We start from the raw sequence: 24,367 nt of genomic DNA, 5'->3' as shown, positions 1-24,367 counted from the left end.
TGTTGGGCCCCAGGCCATGATATAGTCTGTTGGGGGCTGGGCTCTCAAAATGGCTCTGTGCCACAGCTGCCTGTGTCTGGGGGCGGGTGCAAACGATCCAGTGCCAACTCCTTCTCTGGGACAATGTCCATCATGTGCACTCCAGGCAGCTCCCTAGAGTAGTCTCAGGGCCTGCGAGGGCCGAGAGACTCTCCCACGGCTAGGATTGCAGGTGTCCATGGTGGGAATATGAATCACTGGGGCTCTCTTTCTTACCTTTTCACCAACCACACTCGAGAGTTTGTCCTGGCCTTAAGCTGATTCTGGCTGGGCTGCTGCTTCTCTTTCCTTTCCTTCCATACCTCAGAGATTCCTTGTCACTGTGCTGGTGAATTCTAGTGCCCTCTTTCATGCCCCATTCAAGGTATGATTATCTACTTGCTGTTTTGGTCCTTCTTTGTGGAGGACATAGTGCTTGGTGCCTCTAGTCAGCCATCTTGAAGGCCACCTCCTAGCAATGAGAGGTTAATATTCTCTGTGATGGCTTTAATATATGTGTCCAAACTGCTGCTTTTCTAGGGAAGCACTTACTCCGAGAAATAAATGTTATATTGTGCAAAAATATATTAAAGGGTCAGTTGGTGATGTAATTTCAAGAGTGGCACTGAGGTAAACTTGGTAGTTCCACAGGGTTGAGTTGGTTGGGATATATATCAGTCTCTGAGATTTTGAGCCCAATGTTTTGAACTTTTTGAGGTTTCAAGTAGCCCATGTGTCATAACTTAACATTCTTTCTTGGTCAAATCGGGCATAGTGAAAAATAAAATCCAGCTTATACACTTTTAAGTATCTTGATTCTATACTCCTTCAGTGACCAAGGGGAGGCCCTCCACTACTTTACACAAAAAAGAAAACTCTATGAATGAGAATCTCTCCACACAAAGCAACTAAAATTGTGTCTAGATGGAGCGAAATGGTGACAGGTTGGAAAAGCACTCAGTGGCTGTGGTAGCTGGAATAATGTCCCATCTGTCTCCTGCCAAAGCTATCCACATTCTAACTCCTGGGTCCTGTGAATGTGTCACCTTGTAAGGCAAAGGGGAATTGAGGTTTCATGTGAAATTAAGGCTGTTAATCAGCTGACTTTAAAATAGGGAGATTATCTTAGATGATCCAGGTGGGCCCAATGTAATCATGAGTCCTAAAAAATGGAAGAGTGAGGAGAAGATGAATTCAGAATGATGGAATGTGAGGACTCAACTCTCCGTTGCTGGCTTTGAAAATGGATGAAGGAAGCTATGGTGCACAGGAGTAACCTGCCATTGTTGGGATAAAGGTGCAGGATGAAAACTGCAGAGTTTCCAGAAGAAAGCTCAGCCCTGCTGACACCTTAATGTTGGCCCATTGAGATCCAACTGAAACCTGCAACCTATAGAACTGTCAGATAATACATCTGTGTTGCTTTAAGCCACTAAGCTTGTTGTAATTTGTGATAGCAGCCATAGGAAGCCAATGCAGTGTTTTAAAAGATGGAAGAAAATGCTGACTGATTATGCCCAGTGAAAGTTGGGAACTAAAGGAAATCCCTGAATCTCAGCCAGGCATACATGTACAAACCCAGGGAATTGGCTTTTGAAAAGGGTGTGGAAGAAATTGCCTTTAATCTGAGTGTAACTTTTTGTAATTTAGATTTCTGATAAAGTCTGGTTGATGTGGGAATACGTGATTGTGCAAGTTTCCCATGTACTGCACCTTTATCTGGGAGAGACAAACCCCTGCAAGGTTGCATGGAATAGGATAGTGCATTTTCCCAGTAAAAAAGGGAAGTAGTCTTCCCATACGCAGGATGAAGGGTTGCAGTGCTAGACAAAAGCAATGGGTATGGTGAAAATTCCCTGACCCTGCTCTAGGTCATTTTCAACTAAAAGCTCATCCAGATTGGATAGAAGGATACTGGAAACCAAACAGGAATCAAGTCATAACATGTAATATAAACTTATTTCTTTTTTTTTTTTTTTTTTTTTGAGACAGAGTCTTGCTCTGTTGCCCAGGCTGGAGCGCAGTGTTGTGATCTCGGCTCACTGCAGCCTCCACCTCATGGGTTCAAGCGATTCTCCTGCTTCAGCCTCCTGAATAGTGGGGATTACAGGAACCTGCCATGACGCCTGGCTACATTTTTGTATTTTTAGTAGAGAGGGTTTCACCATGTTGGCCAGAATGGTCTTGATCTCCTGACCTCATGATCCACCCACCTTGGCCTCCCAAAGTTTTGGGATTACAGCTGTGAGTCACCGTGCCCAGCTGGTAATATAAACTTTTAAAAGGGGTTTTGTGCTTGTTGGGTTTGCTTTATTCTTTATTGAGGATTCAATAAAAATCCTTGTGAGAGAAAGGGAGAGAGGGAAAGGGAGACAGGGAGAGGGAGAGGGAAAAAGAACACAAAACATCCAGAAAACAACAGGCTTCAGTCCTTTTTGGGTGTAGTGCTTTCAACTCTTGGTTGATGCTCCAGAGGCAGGCAGCAGGGTCGGCTATTTAAACATCTCCCAACATGGGTTTCTGTTTTAAGGCAAAAGTCCCGACAGGAGCCATTTGGATGTTCACAGATCTCCTTGAATTTGACCCTGGCTGCATGCAGGAGAGCGTTATTGTAACCATTCATCAGTCTTTCTTACTTTCTATTGAATTACATGGACGTAGAGGGCAGTGCCTGAGGAAAATCTTGTGTGGATTTTCTGTATGTGTGTGTTGTTATCTGATTTCTTAAACATTTAAAAATCTGCTGTCATACAAAATTTGGATTTTTTGGTGTTCTTGAAAAATCTGAGCATATTGGGTGCACCTACATGACAAAAGACTGGAGGTGAATAGCCCGCTCCCCTTTACAAGTTCTAGAGCATGCATGTTTCAGTTTATTTATTCCTTATTATCTCCTAACACTGAAGGGAGATATCAGCCGTTCAAAAAATATAACGTCTTATACTATGGATTTTCCCAGAGTAAAAGAGAAGAAAATCTCTTTTGGCTGCTCTCTTTTTATTTCTACACACACATACACACACACCATATGATAGGATACAATAGGTGTATCTTTCAAAAGTAAAACTGAAATATAGGCCTAAAAGATCATATACTTTATGGAAATTGTTAGAGAGGATATTTTTTTCTGTGGAAGGGAACAATATTCCTATGTGTTTAACACACAAATATATATGTGCCAGTGCTTGTTATACCATATGACTTCACTCACTTCTTATATCTCTGGCACTGGTCTTTGAGGTTGCAATTTTTCTCTAGAAACCATTGCATATATTAGGGGTGAAACATTCAAGGTCTTCTTAAAGGCTCAAAAACTATACTTGTTGAAAACATGTAACAGTATTTCATTTATGTCCTAAGATATCACTGCCCTGGGGATAGGCCACCCACATTGAGATGTTTAGTTTGAAAAGTGTTTTAATTCTGAGCAGTCTTTGTATGTAACACAGAGCACCATTTCCATGACAACTTCTTGACAATAAGAGAGGTATAAAAACCAGCACTTTTTTTTTCTATTCTGGAACACAAAATCCAATTCTAGAATAGCTTTCAATCAGAACAGTGATTTTAATTTACATTCAGTAAATGCCTATTGAGTTGAACTGAAATCCAAATGCATTAGACTCAATTTAACTTTTCAGTGGTCACAAAGCAATTAGTGGATTGATGTGAAGACCAAATACATGCAACATCGTGTATCTATCTATAAGGTGAATTGTGGAATAATTAAAGGTTATGCTTTTTTAAAGACAATGATAATTCTAAGTGTTGAGCACTTGGTAGAAACAAGCTGAAATCTGAGTTTTTTGATCCCTGAACTTTCCGTCTCTTCCTTTTATCTGTAACTAGTCAAATACTATGTATATAGAGCCCATTGGCCTTGGGCTAAAATTGGCCCTTTGCAGCTGGAAGAGTCATAAGAGATTAGTATAGTGTAGAGGATGAACCACTGACCTGTCTTGTGATATGTGATAAATCACTCTTGAACATCCCTCTGTTGTAGTACTTCCAGAATCTGCTTTAAGCCTTGGCTTATTATAGGTATTCAGTAAATGATTGTGGAATAATTGATTAAAATACAGCTATGTTCTATCTTGTAACACGTTTGTGCAGAAATTTGTTGTTACTCTTAGTTCACAGGTCTTTGAATCATGTGTACTATTTTACTATACTGGACTCTACTGAGCATTTTATTTTCAAACCACTTTTCAGAAAACTTAATACAGAACTACCATTTGACCCAGTAATCTCATTACTGGGTATATACTCAAAGGAAAATAAATTAGTCTTGTAAAAAGATATAAATTTGTATGTTCATCACAGTGGTATTCACAATAGCAAATGTATGGAATCAAACTAGGTGTTCATCAACAGTGGATTGAATGAAGAAAATGTAGTACATATATATCATGGAGTACTATGTAGCCATAAAAAGAACAAAATTGTGTCCTTTGCAGCAACATGGAGGCAGCTGGAGGGCTTTATTCTAAGCAAATTAGCTCAGGAACAGAAAGCCAAATACCACATATTCTCAGTTATAAGTGGGAGCTGAGCAATGAGTGCACATGGACATAAAAATGGGAACAACAGAGATTGGGTCCTATCAGGAGGGGAGGGAGAGGAAGTAAGGTCTGAAAAGCTACCTTTTGGGTACACCTTGCCTGGGTGACAGAGTTATTCATACACCAAACCTCAATATCACGCAATATACCCATGTAACAAATCTGCACATGCACTCCCTGAATCTAAAATAAAGGTTGAAATTATTTTAAAACATTCAAATTACAAAGGACTTTGTAAAATTATGATATACCATTGTTCATTTGCAAGAATTCAGGTAACATTAGAGATTTAAAAAATATTTTGTTTTTATTTGTTCTTTGCTTGTAAACCTTGTGTATTGCATATTGTGGACACAATGTCTTTTCCAGCTATTTGCTTTAGGAACAAAAGTTAGAGTTACAATGAACATCAAAGCGTATCTTGTCTAGTCCTTACCTTAAAGATGAGGAAATGAGCTGAGGGAAAGGAAGAAACTTGCCCAAGATCACCCAATGATCGAGTGACGAAGGTGATAGGGACCTCACTAAGGCTTGGTATTCTGAGCCTCATTCTGTTTTCCATCCTTGCCCCCTCTTCGTGTCCTCCTTTCCTCTCTAGCCTTCTCTAAAAAGTTTGCAGTTCTGCTGCAAGTCTACCTAAGGACATCCAGAGGAGACACCACCTTTCATTAGACTGCGTTCTTTAGTACCGTCCTGTGTTTTCTTCCCTAGTCTTGTTGTTTCCCATTTTTGACTGTAAGTAGTGCTTCTGTCTGTGCTGTTCTATCCAATTAGTTTTTTCTATTTTGATTGAGTGACAGTGAAAGCAAAAATTGTTTATCCAAATTTGGAACTTTTAAACCTTGATTAAAAGTGTTGATTTTCTGGGGCTGTAGATGTAAGACACGTATTTTTAACTGATTAAAAAAAAATCAAACCCATGTATTTAGCCAGGGTGACTGTTTAACAAGTACCAGTCAGATAGATCTTCAGTAATGCCACAAGGATAACAATCTCATAAGTCAGTTCCCGATGTTGGGTGCTACTGAGCTCATATAATTGGATATGGTATCACCTTTTATCAGCTTTAGAAAGTCACACAAAGAAACAGCACAACAGAACCCTAGGGTGGGATGTACAGGGAAAGCTGGGATATTAAAACAAAGCGTTGACTCTGACATTTACCCCACTGTTGGGAAAAACCTTCAGTTTCCAGGGCCTTAATTTTTTCCTCTATAAAACAGCAAAAATAGAAGCAATAAGTTAATTATTCATCCTTGAATACACATGTTCAGGACTTTCCAGAAAATTTTCGGATCTATTTTGGGTGTCTGGTAACTTCCTTGGGCAAATCCAAGAAACCCTATACACACTTCTCCAAAGCATGTCTGTGCAAGGGGCCTTATACCTGTGAATAATGTTTGCTTGCTGAATGCAGTAGGTTATGCTCTGGTGTGGGGTCATCCCTGGTCCCTGTGTTTAAGTTCTACATTACAAGACTAGATGCTGAGAGGGAAGAGGGAAAGCCAGGGATTGAGATGGAGCCTTAAGAGGAAAAGTCAAGCCCCAGGGACCAGCAGTACTGGGGAGCAATAAGTTAAAGATTCCTTAGACTATAGTAATATTTTCAAAGAGATTTCTTCCACCAATCCCTTCTGTCCGAGCCTACCACAGCTTTGGAATAGCTCTTATGCCAGTGTCTTAGGATAAATAACTTTTGCTGAAAGAAACTAGAGGAGTTTTGGAGACCAAGATTTAGTAGAATAATGCCCGATTTTTCATTTTTGAGGTCTAGTAACTGCTAGTAAACTTGCCTAATTTAGAGATGGAATAAGAGAGTTTCGAAGACTTGAAACACCATTGACTTCATCTAAGTGAGTTGCTATGAAGAATTAATGAATTGGGTGGCTGCAGGCTCCTCAGCCAATGTGTCTTCCAGATTTCCTATGAGATCCCCTATCTGGTCATAGATGATGGTGATTTCTCGTTGAGTACTGAATCCCTGTAAGGTGTTAGGCACTCTATTCTTACCAAGTTTATTTTGTTACCTGGTAGAACTTGGTTCATAAAGAAGAAAATGGTGAAGAGAAGGACAGGAATCCTCATGGCTGAAGAAAGAAGAAAGTTTGGCTTCATTTCCAGAAGGCAGAGAAAACTTCCGTCTGTGGCTCTCTGGCACCAGTGGAATGTCTCTGTTTGAATAATAAGAGCCTTTCTGTACCTCATTAGGGATATTCATAGATAGAGGTGTTCTATGCATGCAAAATTGCTTTTATGGGAGGACTGATGTGGGTGCAGTTTTGGCCAGAGAACCTTGTTAAATGGGAACATAAGCTACAAACATTTTGGCAAAAGATGAATGTTTATGAACAAACAACCATTTATGTTGTTACAATAAATTAGACTGTGTTGAGAAACCAGTTGCTTTCGTTAATGACCAGACATTTTGTTAGTGAACACTTCCCAGACTTTACTAGCTCTGCTAAGAATTAATCACCCTACTTGCTCCTGGTCTGAAACCCCAAAGTGCTTTGTTTATGTTACAGTGCTTACTGCCTTGTATGTTAGATTAGTGAATGTATATTTGCCTCTTCCACTACTGTATGAGCTTCTTGCTTGCTAGGACGAGGCTATATGCCTCAGAGCAGAGGAGGGAGTTGAATCATGCGGCCATTTATTCTCAAATCCTCTTCACCAAGTGGAACAAAACAGAACAGCGAAAGACCACTGCACATGGAAGCAGGAGGTCTGGATTCGGGTTCTAGATCTCTAGATCTATTACGAACTGGAGGTATGGATATAGTCAGGAAAATCGTCTTCCTTAGGTGCTTCCTTGATAGCACCTATAAAGGTTGAGATCTGTTGGATCTAGATCAGGGGATTCTCAATCATTACTATGCATAAAATCAACTGGGAGAGTTGATTTGCAATACAGATGCTTAGTTTCATCTCATGATATTTTTACTGTTTTTTAAAATTGATCTAGTATTTTTCATTAAATAATGTAAACTTTCTTTTTTTTTTTTATGCATTTTATTTATTTATTTATTTATTTTTTTTTATTATACTTTAAGTTCTAGGGTACATGTGCATGACGTTTATATCATGTATAACTCCCCAATGCAATCCCTCCCTCCTCCCCCCTCCCCATGATAGGCCCCAGTGTGTGATGTTCCCCTTCCCGAGTCCAAGTGATCTCATTGTTCAGTTCCCACCTATGAGTGAGAACATGCGGTGTTTGGTTTTCTCTTCTTGTGATAGTTTGCTAAGAATGATGGTTTCCAGCTGCATCCATGTCCCTACAAAGGATGCAAACTCATCCTTTTTGATGGCTGTATAGTATTCCATGGTGTATATGTGCCACATTTTCTTAATCCTAGAAAGCTGAAACTGGATCCTTTCCTTACCCCTTATACGAAAATTAATTCAAGATGGATTAGAGACTTAAATGTTAGACCTAATACCATAAAAACCCTAGAAGAAAATCTAGGTAGTACCATTCAGGACATAGGCATGGGCAAGGACTTCATGTCTAAAACACCAAAAGCAACGGCAGCAAAAGCAAAAATTGACACATGGGATCTAATTAAACTAAAGAGCTTTTGCACAGCTAAAGAAACTACCATCAGAGTGAACAGGCAACCTACAGAATGGGAAAAAATTTTTGCAACCTACTCATCTGACAAAGGGCTAATATCCAGAATCTACAAAGAACTCAAACAAATATACAAGAAAAAAACAAACAACCCCATCAAAAAGTGGGCAAAGGATATGAACAGACATTTCTCAAAAGAAGACATCCATACAGCCAACAGACACATGAAAAAATGCTCATCATCACTTGCCATCAGAGAAATGCAAATCAAAACCACAATGAGATACCATCTCACACCAGTTAGAATGGCAATCATTAAGAAGTCAGGAAACAACAGGTGTTGGAGAGGATGTGGAGAAATAGGAACACTTTTACACTGTTGGTGGGATTGTAAACTAGTTCAACCATTATGGAAAACAGTATGGCGATTCCTCAAGGATCTAGAACTAGATGTACCATATGACCCAGCCATCCCACTACTGGGTATATACCCAAAGGATTATAAATTACTCTACTACAATGTAAACTTTCTTAATCTACATCTAATAAAACTCCCACCGGCATACAAATACATTGAATGATATTAGCAGCAGAATCTTTAAATAAAGTAACCATACACAACTATTAAACCACTTTTTTTCATTACTTATTATTTCACGCTGTTTGTCACCATTGTCATCATAATAAGCATCATCCTACATTGCTGAACACCCATTATGAACCATATGGCATAAACATTTTTCCTACTCGTAAGGAGCATACATTCTCTATATGCATATGAAATTAATGTCAGAACAAAGTGGCTTAAACAAGGCAGAAGTTTATTTCTTTCTCACTTAAATCTATAGTTACACCTATCATGGCTGGTACAGATGCTTGCCAAATTCATTAGGGACACAGGCCCCTTCCAGCTGTCTGCTCTGCTATGCTTTAGAAGAGGCTCCAGTTTGGCTGCTAAATGCCCACCTATCATTTTTTAATTCCAGGCAGCAGGAAAAAAATAGCTAAGAGAGAAAAACAAGGGAACATCTACCCCTCCTTTTAAATTTTTAGCCAACCCCGTATTTTTTTTAACCCAATTTGTTGAGCTATGATTACATTTAAAAAGCTGTACATGTTTAAGGTATGCATCTCAGTGAGTCTGGGGATAAGCATACATCATGAACACATCACTACCCTTAAGATTATAAACATATCCTTCACCTCCCAAAGTCCCCCCCATTATTATTATTATTATTATTATTGGTAAGAAATTTTGGTAAGAACACAAAATCCACCCTTTTAGCAAATTTTAAGTATGCAATACAGTATTCTTAGCTATAAGCACTATGCTGTAAATGAGACCTCCAGAACTTACTTATATGGTATATCTGAAACTCTGTGCTCTAACCACATCTACCCATTTCCCCTGCACCACGGCCCCTGGCAACCACCATTCTACTCTCTGCTTTTGTGAGTTTGTCTGTTTTAGATTTCAAATACAAGTGAAATCATATAGTAATTGTCATTCTGTGGCTGGCCTATTTCATATAACGTAATGCCCTCAAAGTCCACCCATGTTGTCCCAAATGACAGGGTTTCATTATCATGTAACACTGAATAATATTCCAATGCATATATGTCTTACCAATTTATCATGATACTCTCCCTCCACCTGCCTCCCAGCAGGCCCCAGTGTGTGCTGTTCCCCTCTCAGTATCCATGTGTTCTCATTGTTCTGCTTCCACTTGTAAGTGAGAACATGCAGTGTTTGGTTTTCTGTTCCTGGGTTAGTTTGCAGAGGATAATGGCATCTAGCTCCATCTATGTCCCTGCAAAGGACATGATCTCATTCCCCTTTATGGCTGCATAGTATTTCATGGTGTATATGTACCACATTTTCTTTATCCAGTCTCTCATTGATGAACATTTGGGTTGATTCCATGTCTTTACTGTTGTGACTAGTGCTGCAATGAATATGTGTGTGCATGTATCTTTATAACATAATGATTTATATTCCTTTGGATATATACACAGTAATGAGATTGCTGGGTCAAGTGATATTTCTGGTTCTAGGTCTTTGAGGAATCACCATACTGTCTTCCACAATAGTTGAACTAATTTACATTCCATCAACAGTGTAAAAGTGTTCCTATATCTCAACAGCCTCATCAGCAGGTAGTTTCATTTAAAAATTTTTTGAGAAACCTTCATACTATTATCCAAAATGGTCATAGTAGTTTGTATTTCCACCACGAGTATACAAGGGTTACCTTTTATCCACATCCACACTAATACTTGCTATTCATCTTTTCGATAACAGCTATTCTAAGAAGTGTCAGGTGACATTTCCTGGTGTATTTTATTTGCATCCCCCTGACAATTAGAGATAGTAAGAATTTTGTCATATATTTGTTGGCCATTTGTATCTCTTCTTCTGGGAAATGTCTATTCAGATCTTCACCTACTGAAAAAAAAAATTCAACTTTTATTTTAGATTCAGTGAATGCATGTGCAGGGTTTTACATTGGCACATTGTGTAATGCTGAGGCTTGGAGTATGAATGATCTTGCAACCCAGGTAGAAAACATAGTACTTCGTGGTGTATATGTTTTTCAGGTCTTGGTCCCCACCTTCCCTTCCCCTTCTAGTAGTCCCCCGTGTCTGCTGTTCCCATCTTTATATCCACGTGTAATCAGTGCTTTGTTCTTACTTATAACTAAGAACATATGGTATTTGGTTTTTTCTTTGTACATTATTTTAGAATAATGGCCTCTAACTGCATCCATGTTGGTGCAAAGGATATAATTTTTTAATGGTTGCATAGTATTCCATGGTGTACATATACTACATTTTCCCTATCCAATGATAGAGAAAATAACTGTATTTTCTCTATCCAATGATAGAGAAAATATTCATGTCTTTGCTATTGCAAATAATGCTATAATAAATATATGAGTGCACATGTCTTTATGGTAGAACAATTTATTTTCTTTTGGATACAAGGGTCAGTCCCCATGGCTGCTGTCAAGGGATAGTGTTGAGTGCCTGCAGCTTTTCCAGGCTCAGGGTGCAAGCTGTCAGTGGATCTATCATTCTGGGGTCTGGAGGATGGTGGCCATCTTCTCAGAGCTCCACTAGGCAGTGCCCCAGTGGGGACTCTGTGGGGGCTCCTACCCCGTATTCTCCCTCTGCACTGCTGTAGTAGACATTTGCCATGAGGTCTCCACACCAGCAGGCTTCTACTGGACATACAGGCTTTTCCATACAGCTTTTGAAATCCAGGTGAAGGCTTCTGATACGGTTTGGCTCTGTGCCCCCGCCCAAATCTCATCTCAAATTGTACTCCCACAATTCCCACATGTTGTGGGGGGACCCCGTGGGAAATAACTGAATCATGGGGGCAGTTTCTCCTATATCGTTCTCGTGGTAGTGAGTAAGTCTTACGAGTTCTGATGGTTTGATAAGGTGAAACCAGTTTTGCTTGGCTCTCATTCTCTCACTTGCCTGCTGTGATGTAAGACATGCCTTTCGCCTTCTGCCTCCCCCCAGCCATGTGGAACTGTAAGTCCAGTTAAACTTCTTTCTTTTGTAAATTGCCCAGTCTCAGGTATGTCTTTATCAACAGTGCACTCCTGTACGTTGTGCAACTGCAGGTTTAATATCCCTTGGAAATTGCCAAGGCTTATGGCTTGCACCCTCAAAGTAGTGACCCAAACTGTGTCTGGGGCCTTTTTAGCCATGGCTGGAGCTGGAGTGGTTGGGAGGTAGAATGCTCTGAGCACTGTCCTGTGCTTGCCGGGGTGGTGCAGCCCTAGGCCCAGCCCACAAAACCAGTCTTCCCTTCTAGGCCTCCAGACCTTTGAAGGGAGGGGCTGCCACCAGCCAAGGTCTCTGAAATGCCTTTCAGGTCCTTTCTTCATTGTCTTCTATTAGCATCTGCTTTGCTTTTAGTTATGCAAATGTCTTCAGCCTGCTTGAATTTCAGAGGATACCAATGGCCTTACAAGTACCGTATGACCCCTAACACTTCCTGACTTCATTTCTGCAATATATTTTATTTTTTTACGTCATCATGAACATTGAAAGTTTTTGTATCTATTCATTTTCCATTTGTTTTCAAATCCAGTTTACTTCCAAATAAGTTTAGAATATAGAGTCTCCATAATACTCTAGTTTGTCTGGTTTCTTGCTGTACCCCATGACTGCGAATGCTTTTAGTACATATAATACACTCAAAAGTACTTATGAGGCCGGATGCGGTGGCCCACGCCTGTAATCCCAGCACTCTGGGAGGCCGAGGTGGGCGGATCACGAGGTCAGGAGATCGAGACCACCCTGGCTAACATGGGTGAAACCGTGTCTCTACTAAAACAAATACAAAAAACTAGCTGGGCGAGGTGGCTGGCGCCTGTAGTCCCAGCTACTCGGGAGGCTGAGGCAGGAGAATGGCGTGAACTCGGGAGGCGGAGCTTGCCGAGAGCCGAGATCGCACCACTGAGCTCTAGCCTGGGCAACAGAGCAAGACTCCATCTCAAAAACAAAAAAAAGTACTTATGAATGAAAAAAGGAATGAATCTTCCTATTTTTCCTTCAAAATAGCCTTAACTCTTTGGTTTCCAACTTTATGTGGGGTTTTTAGTATTTGTCTCAAAAATCCAATCAAATTGAACCGGGTGTGTCTCCAGAATGAAGTTTTGATTAGGTTCAGTATCTGTGCAATCGGGGCATGTCTCTTGGAATGCAGTGCTGATTAGGTTTATTCATTGTTTTTTCCTCTATAAGGGGAAGCCAATCAGAGGATGCATTTTCCCAGAGAAGGAGCATCAGAAGAGTTTAAGACCTTGGGGGAAGAGAGTCTTGCTGCTTGCTTGTGGAACTTGCCTTAGAAGGTAGATAAGTTCACAGCATCCTCTAACTTTTTATTTTTGGTGAGTTCTCCGAGCACTGAGATGTGAACTGGCCTCATTCCCTTACAATGATACTATCACCGGTAGAAGAGATTCGAGTTACTGGCAGCATATCTGCATGGGTCCATAAGCAACTTCAGTCCTTGCCTCCTCAGAAGAAAGAATTCGACTGAGGAGCATACAGCGGGAAAAGAGACTAAGTTTCAGAGCAGGAGTGGAAGTTTATTTAAAAAGGCTTTAGAACAGAAAGGAAAGGAAAATTCTCTTGGAAGAGACCCAAGTGGATGCCTGAAGGTCCAAGAGAGAACAGAGAAGGGTCTTTAACCTTGAACCTGGGGTGGGTTTGCCTCTTTCCCATGATTCTTCCTTTAGGGAGAGTTTGCAGCATGCACAGTACTTTCCTTACCCTTTGGAATTGAGCATGCACGGTGTGTTTAGGGAGTTATATGCATGTCCATCTGAGGCTTTCTTTCCTTTTCCAGTGGAGTGTGTCCCCGGAAGATTATACTTTGCCATTTTTGTCTCTTAACATACATGCCCAAGAAGTTGCTTCTTCCTGGGGTCTGCATTTAATTAACATTTTTTATGTTAACAGGTGTAGACCATCAGGAAATGGCCTCTCTGTGGTGCTGCCTAATTATTATTTTTAGAGAGGCAAAATGATAATTAACAGGCCATCACCTGACATTTCTAGTGGGTAGGGGAAGAGCCCTCTCCTGCCCTGCTCCTGCTCTTCTACCTGTAACAAGACAAGCCTTGAATATCATTAGACATTTGTCCCATCAAGGCAGCATCTCATTATTAAATTTTACTGTGTGAATTGTTACTTCACATTCTCATATTCTGTGTTCACTATTTGTGTGCGTTTTCCATTTTTGTTTTGACCATATCTCATTATTTTAACTGCCTTCTCCAAGATTCTAGATCTGCATTGACCAATAGAGTAACTACTAGTCATATGTGGCTATAAACTGTAAATTAATTATAATTAAATAACTAAATGGCATATCCTTAGTAGTAATAGCCAAATTCATGGCCAAACTAGAAATTCTGTAACTACATATGTGTGGTAGTTACTGCATTGGACAATGTAGATATAGAGGATTTCTTTCATCACAGAAAATCATGTTGGGCATGTTGGCTGCCACTTATTTTTATTTTATTTTATTTTTATTCTTTGAGACAGAGTTTTGCTCCTGTTGCCCAGGCGGGAGTGCAATGGCTTGATCTCAGCTCACCACAACCTCTGCCTCCCAGGTTCAAGCGATTCTCCTGTCTAAGCCTCCCTAGTAGCTGGGATTACAGGCGTGTGCCAACACGTCCGGTTATTTTTTTTTTTTTTTTTTTCTGTTTTTAGTAGAGACAGGATTTCTTCATGTTGGTCAGGCTGGTCTCAAACTCCTGACCTCAGGTGATCTGCCTGCCTCTGCCTCCCAAAGTGCTGGGATTACAGGTATGAGCCACTGCGCCTGGCCTTATTTTTAAATTCTATTTGTGTGGTTTATAGTTAAATTATATTCTGCTTCTCTATATTCATTCCTTTCTCAGATTTTCTCAGGCATTTTTTAATTTCATTCATTTACCTTCTTGAGGAAAGTACTTAGATCATTTTTTAAAAATAATGTACAGCAAATAATTTTTCCACGGATATTATTTTAGCTTTATTGTGTTGGTACTTTTACATACTATATTCAGGTAGTATTATTTTTCATATTCACTTTAAAAATTGTGCCGTTTATTTAAAGGAGATTTTTCCTTTGATTTTCAGAGGTCAGATTGTGTCTTCCATTGCTGTTATTTTAGTATTATTTTATTTTATTTATGTAAATATGTTGCATATTTCTTTTTTAAAATGTGAGATTTTTTCTCTCTCTTGTTACACAAACTTTGTATGCAGTGTTCATTATGCACTTTAAAATAAATATTTTGTTTCAGGGCATGGTGCTTTCACATATGCAACCTTAGAATAATTTTAAATTCCATTCCACTTTCACCATTCCTGAACTGCTTTGAATATATTGAATGTCGGAAGCCATGAGAGGTTTTGACTTGCAATCCACTCAAGATAATAGGATTTTCCATTTATAGTGTAATCTGATATATATTCATTTTGGTTTCATACTTTTAAAAAATCTATCCTCTTTTTCTCTGTGGTGATCTTTGCTTTTCTATTTGTGCATTGCTAGAATGTCAGCTGCTGTTTCCCTAGCACCTGAGATGTTACTCAACACTGTATAGTGCTGGTGTTGAGAATTGAGAGAATCTACTAAATAATAGCTCTTTTTGAGACCACAGTTCTGAATTAAAAGGAAGAGAAAGGACAGGAAAAGAATATAGACATCAGCTATTTTTACTGAAGATCTGTTGGAGAACATGGTTTTGGTGTCCAGGAACTTGAGAACTAATACTGCATTCCTAATACTTCACTAAGGTGTGCCTAAGTAGCCCTGAAAGTGCTAGGAAGTCACAAGTCAGCCTCTTAATTGTTATGGGTGTCCTTCAAATATTAAGGTAATATTGAGGATGCAGAATGGCTTCTTCCTCATGACTTTTAAGAGATCTGGGCCAGGCGCTGTGGCTCACGCCTGTAATCCCAGCACTTTGAAAGGCTGAGGCGGGTGGATCACCTGAGGTCAGGAGTTCCAGACCAGCCTGACCAAATGGAGAAACCCCGTCTCGACTGAAAATACCAAATTAGCCAAGTGTGGTGGTGCATGCCTGTCATCCCAGCTACTTGGAAGGCTGAGGCAGGAGAATAGCTTGAACCTGGGAGGTGGAGGTTGCAGGGAGCTGAGATTTCACCATTGCACTCCAGCCGGGGCAACAAGAGCGAAACTCTGTCAAAAAACAAAAAAAGACAGAGAGAGAGACAGATCTGGAGGAGATACTAAGCTGCGCAGGCTCTCATCTTGAAGTCATCAAATACGTAAGTTGTTATTTACGTTATTTACTGGTGAGAAGTTTGTCAATACATTTTTTCCATGAATTAATGAAAATTTTAGACCCATAACATAAGTTTTTAAAAATTTATCCTAAAGATGCTTGTGTATGTATTGTTTTTGAAATATAGTTAATCTCTATATCTTGAAATAGTTTTTATAGATTCCACACAAGAGTCCTTTATGAAATAAGTGTGCTTTAATTTTCTTACAGTATTTGTCCTTTTTTGTCCCTGGCACAGTCTATGTATGACCATTTAAATTACTTTTAGTTCATGTTTGGGTTATATTCACACACAAATACTCTCTAAGTCCAAATCTTATTTTGATATTCGAGGAAGAGTTTACATGGTAATAATATTAAGGTTACAGCTGGTTTCACTGAAGCTTTGTAGACATTCTCTAATACCTTATGTTTTTGAAGGAATATCTGTTCTGCTTGAATTATAGACTACATAATACATGTACTGTCAGGTACATTCATGGAAGGGACAGGCAGATGGAGTCATATGTTACTGGAGTCTTGATGAACAGATGTAGGAAATAGTCCAAGGAATAAGAAAAAGCTGATATTGAAAAGTGCTTGTTGAAGTCTGTAAATGTGCATTAAAATGTGGCAGTAAAATAGACACAGTGAAGTTTGGGAACTGGGGTCTAAATCCTGGAGTCCCCAGAATCATAGAGAACCTTGGTTAGGGGAGTAATTTTGTAAAAAAGCAAGAAGAGGCAGTGACAAGGCAGAATATAATTAAAAGTATTGCTGTTTCAATTTCTAGTTTTGTAATTTTGCCGTATTTTTCAAACTCTGTTGATCATTTATTAAACCGATAAATAAACTATAATCAGCAGGGTTATTATAAGGGTTAAATAAGGAAATTTATGTATATCTGTAAGCACAATGTCACAGTTAATACAAAGTTACCCTTTTTATTTTTCCTGGACTTCATGTACAAATGGGTCAGTTAATTTTTTGTTTATGACATATAATTATCATTTGTACATAAAATATATTTAATTATTTTTATATTTTTAGCAGGGAAATAATACATGCATGTTTTCCCCCGTCTCAAACACATGCATTCGTATAAACATGTGCATCTATATACCTACATCCATGTATATATACACATGGACATCGGTATTTCTCAGCAAATATGTATCATGATAATCAGAGATATTGCAACTAACAAAGACTAGTATAAACCATGATTGCAAGAATTTTAGATACCACCTTAGTAAAATATCAGATTGGGCTGCTAAATTTCTCTCAGTCCTAAGTCATTGTGTATTTTCTGAGCATCCTAGAGGACTGCGACTCTATTATCAGGACAGAAATACCATGACCCAGGGTACTCTTGTGAATTTCTGATGCAGGGGATTTTAAGGGCTAGATCAGCAGGATGGGAGTGTTGACCCTCCAAGTGAAATAAATTCCTGAATTGATTATCCCCATCCGAAAACAGATTTTTTTTTTTTTTTTGATACAGAGTCTTGCTCTGTCGCCCTGGCTGGAGTGCAGTGTTAGGATCTTGGCTCACTGTAATAGCCTCCTGGGTTCAAGCAATTCTCCTGCTTCAGCCTCCTGAGTAGCTGGGATTACAGGTAAGCACCACTATGCCCAGCTAATTTGTGTATTTTTAGTAGAAATGGGGTTTCACCATTTTGGCCAGGCTGGTCCCAAACTCCTGACCTCAGGTGATCCACCTGCCTTGGCCTCCCAAAGTGCTGGGATTACAGGTGAAGCAACTGCACTTGACCCTAAAACAGATTCTTACTTGATTGATTTCTGAGTTCCAAGGGGACTACAAAGTCGAAATTGAGAGAAAGTAAAAGTGGAGTAAGGCTTCAGAAGGCTGTGATTGGGGTTGGAGAAACATTGCTAGGGCATAAAGCTGGGATAATGAAATCTGAGAAATCCCACAGCGTTTATCTACAGGTGGAAATCATATTCCACGTGTGGGCGGAGTCAGGGATCCCTGTGGTTTAAAATCAGTGAGGGAATTGAATATCTGGACTTGTGTCAATTAACATACAAACTCAGTGCTTTTGATGTTCTCCTTCACAAGATATCTGTGTTCCTTCTTTGTCAGCAGCTGTAGTCACAGGCTTCCTAATTTTGACCATGGGAAAAGAGGAGACGCCTCTGCGTGTGTGTGTCTGTTGGTTAGGCTGTGGGGCAGGTGGTGTCACACTTCAGTGAAGGTCTGGCTTTTCATCACAGGCTGATCTGAAAATTGTGTACAAGGCTGGTGTCTCACGTGTTCTTTCTCCAACCTCAGCTTTTCTTAGTGCCTGAAGTGTCTGCCAGTGGAAATCCAGAAGAAGACAGAGAGAAACTGAGTTCTTGACAATGCATTCACTAGTGAGTAGGGGATGCCTCTTTCTCCTGAAATTATACCCATATTGCTGGCAAATGGGCAGTTTTCTCCAGTTTGCATGGGTGTTTCATTTTTATTCTTTTTTTTGTTTGTTTTTATGATGCAAAATTCACCCAACCTGGGTGTTCCAAATGCAATCAGGAGACTTTCAGGTATCTGGCCTCCAATGAAGTTTTCTGAGGACTCTAGGTTGGGTATCATGTATCAAAGATTCCTAAATTATCAATATAATTTCTAATATTACACTGCTTTATTCCCGCCCCTATTCAGGCTATTCACAAAAAAAGACATGAGAGGTCTCATTTATGTATTTCTTTTTCTTCTATCCATCCTATAACCTCACAGTGAAATAATTGAGCCGTTAACTGTACTGTTGGCTGAAATAGACTTAGGATTGGGATGAATGCAGGCAATAGAGATGCGTGAAGAGCAGAAGATCACAGCCCAATAATGAGGCTGATGTTCTAGCAGCTGAGTTCAATAAATCCCGTGTGATAGGCCTTGGGCAAGAGCTGCACAGTGTTGAGGAAAAAGGAGAGTTTGATAAAATATATTTGTGCTTTTAAAAACTTTGCAAAAGGACAACTAAAGAAGTCATTATTATTCTTATCCCCATTCGTTTTACCTTTTGATAATTAACCTTTTTGCCTTCTGGTAACTGAAAGTAACATATAAGAAATACAATTACTTAATTATGGTTGCACACTCAGGAGAAGGAATATAGCAGATCGAGTACAATTTAGGGTTCTGTGGAAATGCTTTATAAGGGCTGGTTAGAAAACAACAAAACAGTAAAGAGGCCTTTTTAGCCTTGAACAAGCCAAGTGACAAGGTAAAGTTAAAAGAGAGGCAGTGATAACTGATGTTTGCATTGCCCAAAGAAAGTTGAGAACAGGAGGCTTCATATCACAGGAATCATCAAACTAAGACTTCCTCAGTATAGCAGCCTCAGCCATCTTGTCTTGTGCTGCTGGACTGTCCTTAAGCCTTGTCATGAACACCTGAATTACATAACATTAGAGTGACTCTATGTATGAATTGAATCCTATATTCTGCGTAAAACTTCTTCAGTTCTGAAGAATGCTGGAGTCTGGTTCATTACTTTCTAACTTTTTCATGAATAAGGGACCAATGACCTGTATTTAATAAATATTTGCTAGATAGGAAACATGTTTTCTATTACTTCTTTAGATTATTCAAAGCACATAATAGGTCTTTTAACCATTTGATTGGTGAGAAACCTGTGGTTCATCTAGAGAAATAATTTATTTAATCACGGTCATGTTTAAAAAGTAGTAAATCATGGTTATTTTTCTTGTGACAAATCTGTAATTTACTTGAATTTCATGGTAAATTTGTTTTATTTATGAAGGTTCAAGTGAAAATTTTATAATCAGTTATGTACAAGTGATTAAAGCATTACTGAAAGATATCTGGGCTATATTATGTCACACCTCATGCGATATTTCTTTATAGTAAAGTTTAATGGATTAAGAGTGGGTATGTCTCTGTGAGTGAATCTGAAAGGCAGATACCACCTTAGTATTGAGAATGAACTGGCTGGAACCTAAAACACTGGGTGTTCTGCATATGCAACTCCTACCTATGTCATCTCAGGCTTCCTCCTCTGGACATTAAAAGGGATTCTCTGTCTAAACTAAAATGTCTGTGATGTTTTAGAAGAAAGTGACTTTTGAAAATGTAGCTATTGACTTCACCCAGGAAGAGTGGGCCATGATGAACACATCCAAGAGAAAGCTGTACAGAGATGTAATGCTGGAAAATGTCAGTCACCTGGTGTCCCTCGGTGAGTCCCTCAACATTCACATATGTATGTAGACACACATTGACTCATTCATTTAGTAAGTGTTGGAACAGCTTCCCCATATCTCACTCTAATCTCTTCTCTGATTCTCTCATAGATCTTATCTGAAAAAAGTTTGAGCTCTCTAAATCTGCCTGAAAGAAATATCTTTATTTATTTTATTTTATTTTGTTTTATTTAGTTTTCACTCAATTAGAATGTAATCTTGACAAGGATTTCATTATTTCCTTGGTACTCTGTCTCTAATGCTCAGAACAGACCTGGAACTTAATGAATATTTCCAATATATTAAATTAAATATTTTCTAAATAACTCTTCTGCTTTAGTTGCTATGCTTAGGCTGAGACCAATTAATGAAAACAATAGCAATATCTTTTCTGTATAGAACACCAATTATTTTTGTAAATCAAATTTTTTTTGTTCTGCATGAGAATAATAACAAACATATTGTGCAGAGATTTAATTAATCTCTTTCTTTCTGAAAACTGTGTATTATGCATTGTGTCTTGGAACTTAGGCATGGACTCAGCATTCATAGGTCCTGACTGTTTTGAATTTTCTTTTCCTGATGGACCTTTCATTTGGATTTATTTTCTAGTCTCACGTTGGGTCAGAAAAATCCTGGGGAGTTTTCTGTGTTCTAGGTCTTGTGGCCTGAGCTGACCTTCACTGTTTTCATTCTTCCTTGATAGCCTGCCTTACAGTTGGTGATAATGCACATTTATTGACAGTGAACTCAAAACATATGTACTGTTTCCACTAACAGGGTACCAGACAAGCAAATCCTGTATAATTTTGCAGCTGGAGCAAGGAAAAGAGCTCTGGCGGGAAGGAAGAGAATTTCTCCAAGGCCAGAATCTGGGTAAGCAACCGGGTCCTGTGCTCTAATGGAAGGAGGTGCTTTGTCAATGAATAATATCAGTCAAATATTAATTAGTGGTTTTATTAAATGAGTGGTAATTTCTAAAATGTAGGTTAAACTACTGTAGCAGAATTCCTTAGATGTTATTATCATTTTGTTCATATGTCAGATGCTACTCTTGTGTCCTCTTGCCTTTTCTTTTACTTTCGGGAAAAGGATAATTCATGTACTTGTTGGGGTTAAACTGTCACATGCTGACTCTTTGCCCAATACCCCTGTGAAGACCATCCCTCTATTTACCTGCCTGATATCTCATCTCCATTTTAACTCTTTTCACATTTTAATTTTAAAACTCTTTTCTAATTGCTGACACTGTACAATCTGTTTCATCTATTGAAGCATTTTCTTCATTTGACACATTTGCCACATCTAAGTGTCAATTTTTGAAAAAAGTAAATGGGCCTTGGAATTTTTCAAACAATTTATTACCATAACTCCAAGGTAACAATTTATTTTTCAATTATTTCATACAAGAAAGTGTCCTTAAGAAAAAACACACGATATCCATGTATCCTATCAGAAAAGATGCATCCACCGGTATGACAGTAGTGAGTTTTATAGTTGTGTACACTAGCCATCTAAGTTAAAGACCTGGTAATGGGTTAAGTTAGTAATGACACACAGTCACCTGAGTGTAATTAGGCTGGCATTAAGTGCTTTCTAAGAAAAAAATTTGATACTTTGAATTCAGTGAATAAAGTGACCTGTGTTCTAAACCATAACATGAGATCTTTAAAATAGAACAAGTGCATATACATTTTCATGCTCAGACTTTGAAAGATATTGATATCATCACAATTAATGGAATAACTCTGCAACTGGGATCTTACAAAAGAGAAGATATCTGTGTCTGCAGGAGATAATGTGTATGCAAGTGTCAATCGAGAAAAATAATGAGAGAAATCTCAATCATTTTAGGAGATTTATTTGCCAGAGTTAAGGACATGCACCTGGGGGACAAGTGTATACCTTTCTCCAAAGATGATTTTCTCTAAATTTAAAGGGGGAAGGGTGGGATATTGAGAAGTACACAATTTTCATGTAAAAGGTGGGTAGAAAAAAATAGTCATTCATGCATCTTTCTGGCTCAGTGAATCTGGATTTTTCTTACACGAGATGACATAAACAAATGAGATAGAGGAATAATGCAGGAAAGCTGCATTTTATATAAGACAACATAGGCAAAATGGGGCAGGGAAACAATTGGATATGCATTTGTGTCTGGTGAACTGGGAATGACTGCACTCGTAAAGACAAGCTATCAGTTTGCATTGCCATGGTGTAATTTTAACAGCTCATGAGGAATTTCCTTGTGGGCAAAATATGGGGGGCATGTAGCTTTTCATCTTGTAGCCATATTATTTAGGAACCAGAAGGGGGAGGCAGGTTTGTGTGACCCTGTTCCCAGCTTGATTTTTCCCTTTGGCTAAATGAGCTTGGGGTGCCAAAATTTAATTTCCTTTCACACAAGTAACATTGGAAAGATTTCAACTGGACTCTATCACTGAATGGTTGGTCTAGGATTCAAAGGTGGTGAAATGAATGTATAGATGTATGTTGGTAAATCATTAAGAGCTTTTAATCTTTGTCCCTAAAGGAGAACTCTCTCATTCTGGAGCATCCCTTTGAATGTAATAATTTGGGAGAGGATTGCACTCACAGTTCCACAATGACTCAGTGTTTGTTAACTCAGAGTGGAAAGAAACCCTACATCAGCAAACAGTGTGGAAAATCCCTTAGTAATCAGTTATCCCCTAAACCACATAGACAAATTCATATTAAAGGTAAATCATATCAATGTAATATATGTGAAAAGGCCTATACTAATTGGCTTTCACCTTAGACGGCACAAGATGACTCACACTGGAGAGAGGCCATATGCATGTCATCTATGTGGAAAATCCTTCACTCAGTGTTCTCACCTTAGAAGACATGAGAAAACTCACATGGGAGAGAGACCGTATAAGTGTCATCAGTGTGGGAAAGGCTTTATTCAATCCTTTAACCTTCGAAGACATGAGAGAACTCACCTTGGATAAAAGCATTATGAATGTGATAAAAGTGGGAAAGTCTTTAGTCAAAGCTCTGGCTTTAGAGGACACAAAAGAATTCACACTGAAGAGAAACCACATGCTTATCTTCTATGTGGGAAAGCCTTCAGTCTATCTTCCGACCTTAGATGATATGAGAGAACATGCACTGGAGAAAAGCCATATGATTGCCATTTATGTGGGAAAGCTTTCAGTCAATGTACTAATCTTAAACAACATCAGAAATTCACCCTGGAGAGAAAATCATAGATGTCTTCAGAACATATTCTGACTTTAGATGACATGGTGTTAGGAATGACGAAGGTAAGGAATATGGAAGAGACTTCAGCTGTAGTTGTAACATCTAAACATGCCAAAGGACTCACATTTTGAAGAATTACTGTAATCAACATGAACATTACTTCAGTTACCTTTATTCTTCAGCCCACATCAATAAATTCATGTGGAAGCGAAATTGTACGACATGTGAGTACCAAAGACTTGTTAGTGATCTGATCATAAATGACACGAGAGAGCTGAAACTGTCAACATAATAAACTAAAAGTCTTCAGCAATAGTTTTAATAACTTAAAACGTGTGGGACTTTCAGGTAGAGAATCTCTAGCTCTGTGTTCAGTGTGAACATGTTTTTATGTGCAATTTATTGTCAAATAACGTAAGAAAACTTTACTTGGATGAACCCTTTATTTGTATTTTCTGTGAATAAACATTCAGCCAAGCACTAGGCGTGATATTAACAAGAAAACACAGTGATAAAATGCTGCTAAAATGGAAAATAAGAGAGGAAATCCTGTATAAGCTATATAAGAAGGGAAAATCTTTCCAAGGGCAATGAATTCTCTTCGAATACCAAACACTTCTTACTGGAGAAGTTATGCCTTGAAAAATCATGAGAAATGCTTTCTTCACAGAGTAACACTTGTGGCACATGTGAGATTTCACACTGGACAAAACACGGTTAGCATCTTGAAAGGAGAAGATTCTTTCGTGGTAATTCATTTCTTAGTTGACAAGTTTCTCACATGGAGGAGCTATCAAACTTGAAAATCACTGTGGAGAAACCTGATAGATTTCTCATCAGAAATGTGAGTCAAGAAGGTGGACCTCTAGAAAAAACTCTTAACACATAGTTTAGCAAAATAATTCAGAAATTTGAGAAAATGTCTATTCATAAAAATGCAGCACATAAATGTATAATAGCAAAGTGAC

At 38.7% G+C, this 24,367-nt stretch overlaps 1 protein-coding gene and 1 pseudogene across 1 annotated transcript; one reads left to right on the top strand and one right to left on the bottom strand.

Annotated features, from left to right (window-relative positions):
- Nucleotides 1–2,306: 2,306 nt before the first annotated feature.
- Nucleotides 2,307–6,665, bottom strand: LOC117073476 (beta-defensin 108B-like). Its single transcript, XM_033194399.1, has 2 exons — nt 6,608–6,665; nt 2,307–2,607 (listed from the first exon to the last, which is right to left on the bottom strand). Exons 1-2 carry the CDS (start codon nt 6,663–6,665, stop codon nt 2,444–2,446), a joined length of 222 nt encoding a protein of 73 aa, XP_033050290.1. The 3' UTR covers nt 2,307–2,443.
- An 11,667-nt stretch (nt 6,666–18,332) lies between these two features.
- LOC117072582 lies at nt 18,333–23,304 on the top strand (annotated as a pseudogene).
- Nucleotides 23,305–24,367: the final 1,063 nt, after the last annotated feature.

Source organism: Trachypithecus francoisi, unplaced genomic scaffold (genome assembly GCF_009764315.1).
Source record: "Trachypithecus francoisi isolate TF-2019V2 unplaced genomic scaffold, Tfra_2.0 Lachesis_group4, whole genome shotgun sequence".
Lineage (NCBI taxonomy): Eukaryota > Metazoa > Chordata > Mammalia > Primates > Cercopithecidae > Trachypithecus > Trachypithecus francoisi.
Note: the sequence above shows the minus strand (reverse complement) of the source record. Positions and strands in the feature narration are given on the sequence as shown.

What these genes read in the sequence shown, in the direction of transcription:
- LOC117073476 (XM_033194399.1), bottom strand. Translation starts at nt 6,665, where the DNA reads ATGAGGATTCCTGTCCTTCTCTTCACCATTTTCTTCTTTATGAACCAA. An exon ending in TATGAACCAAGTTCTACCAG is followed by an intron (nt 2,608 to 6,607) that starts GTAACAAAATAA and finishes TCCTGCATGCAG; the next exon opens with CCAGGGTCAAATTCAAGGAG.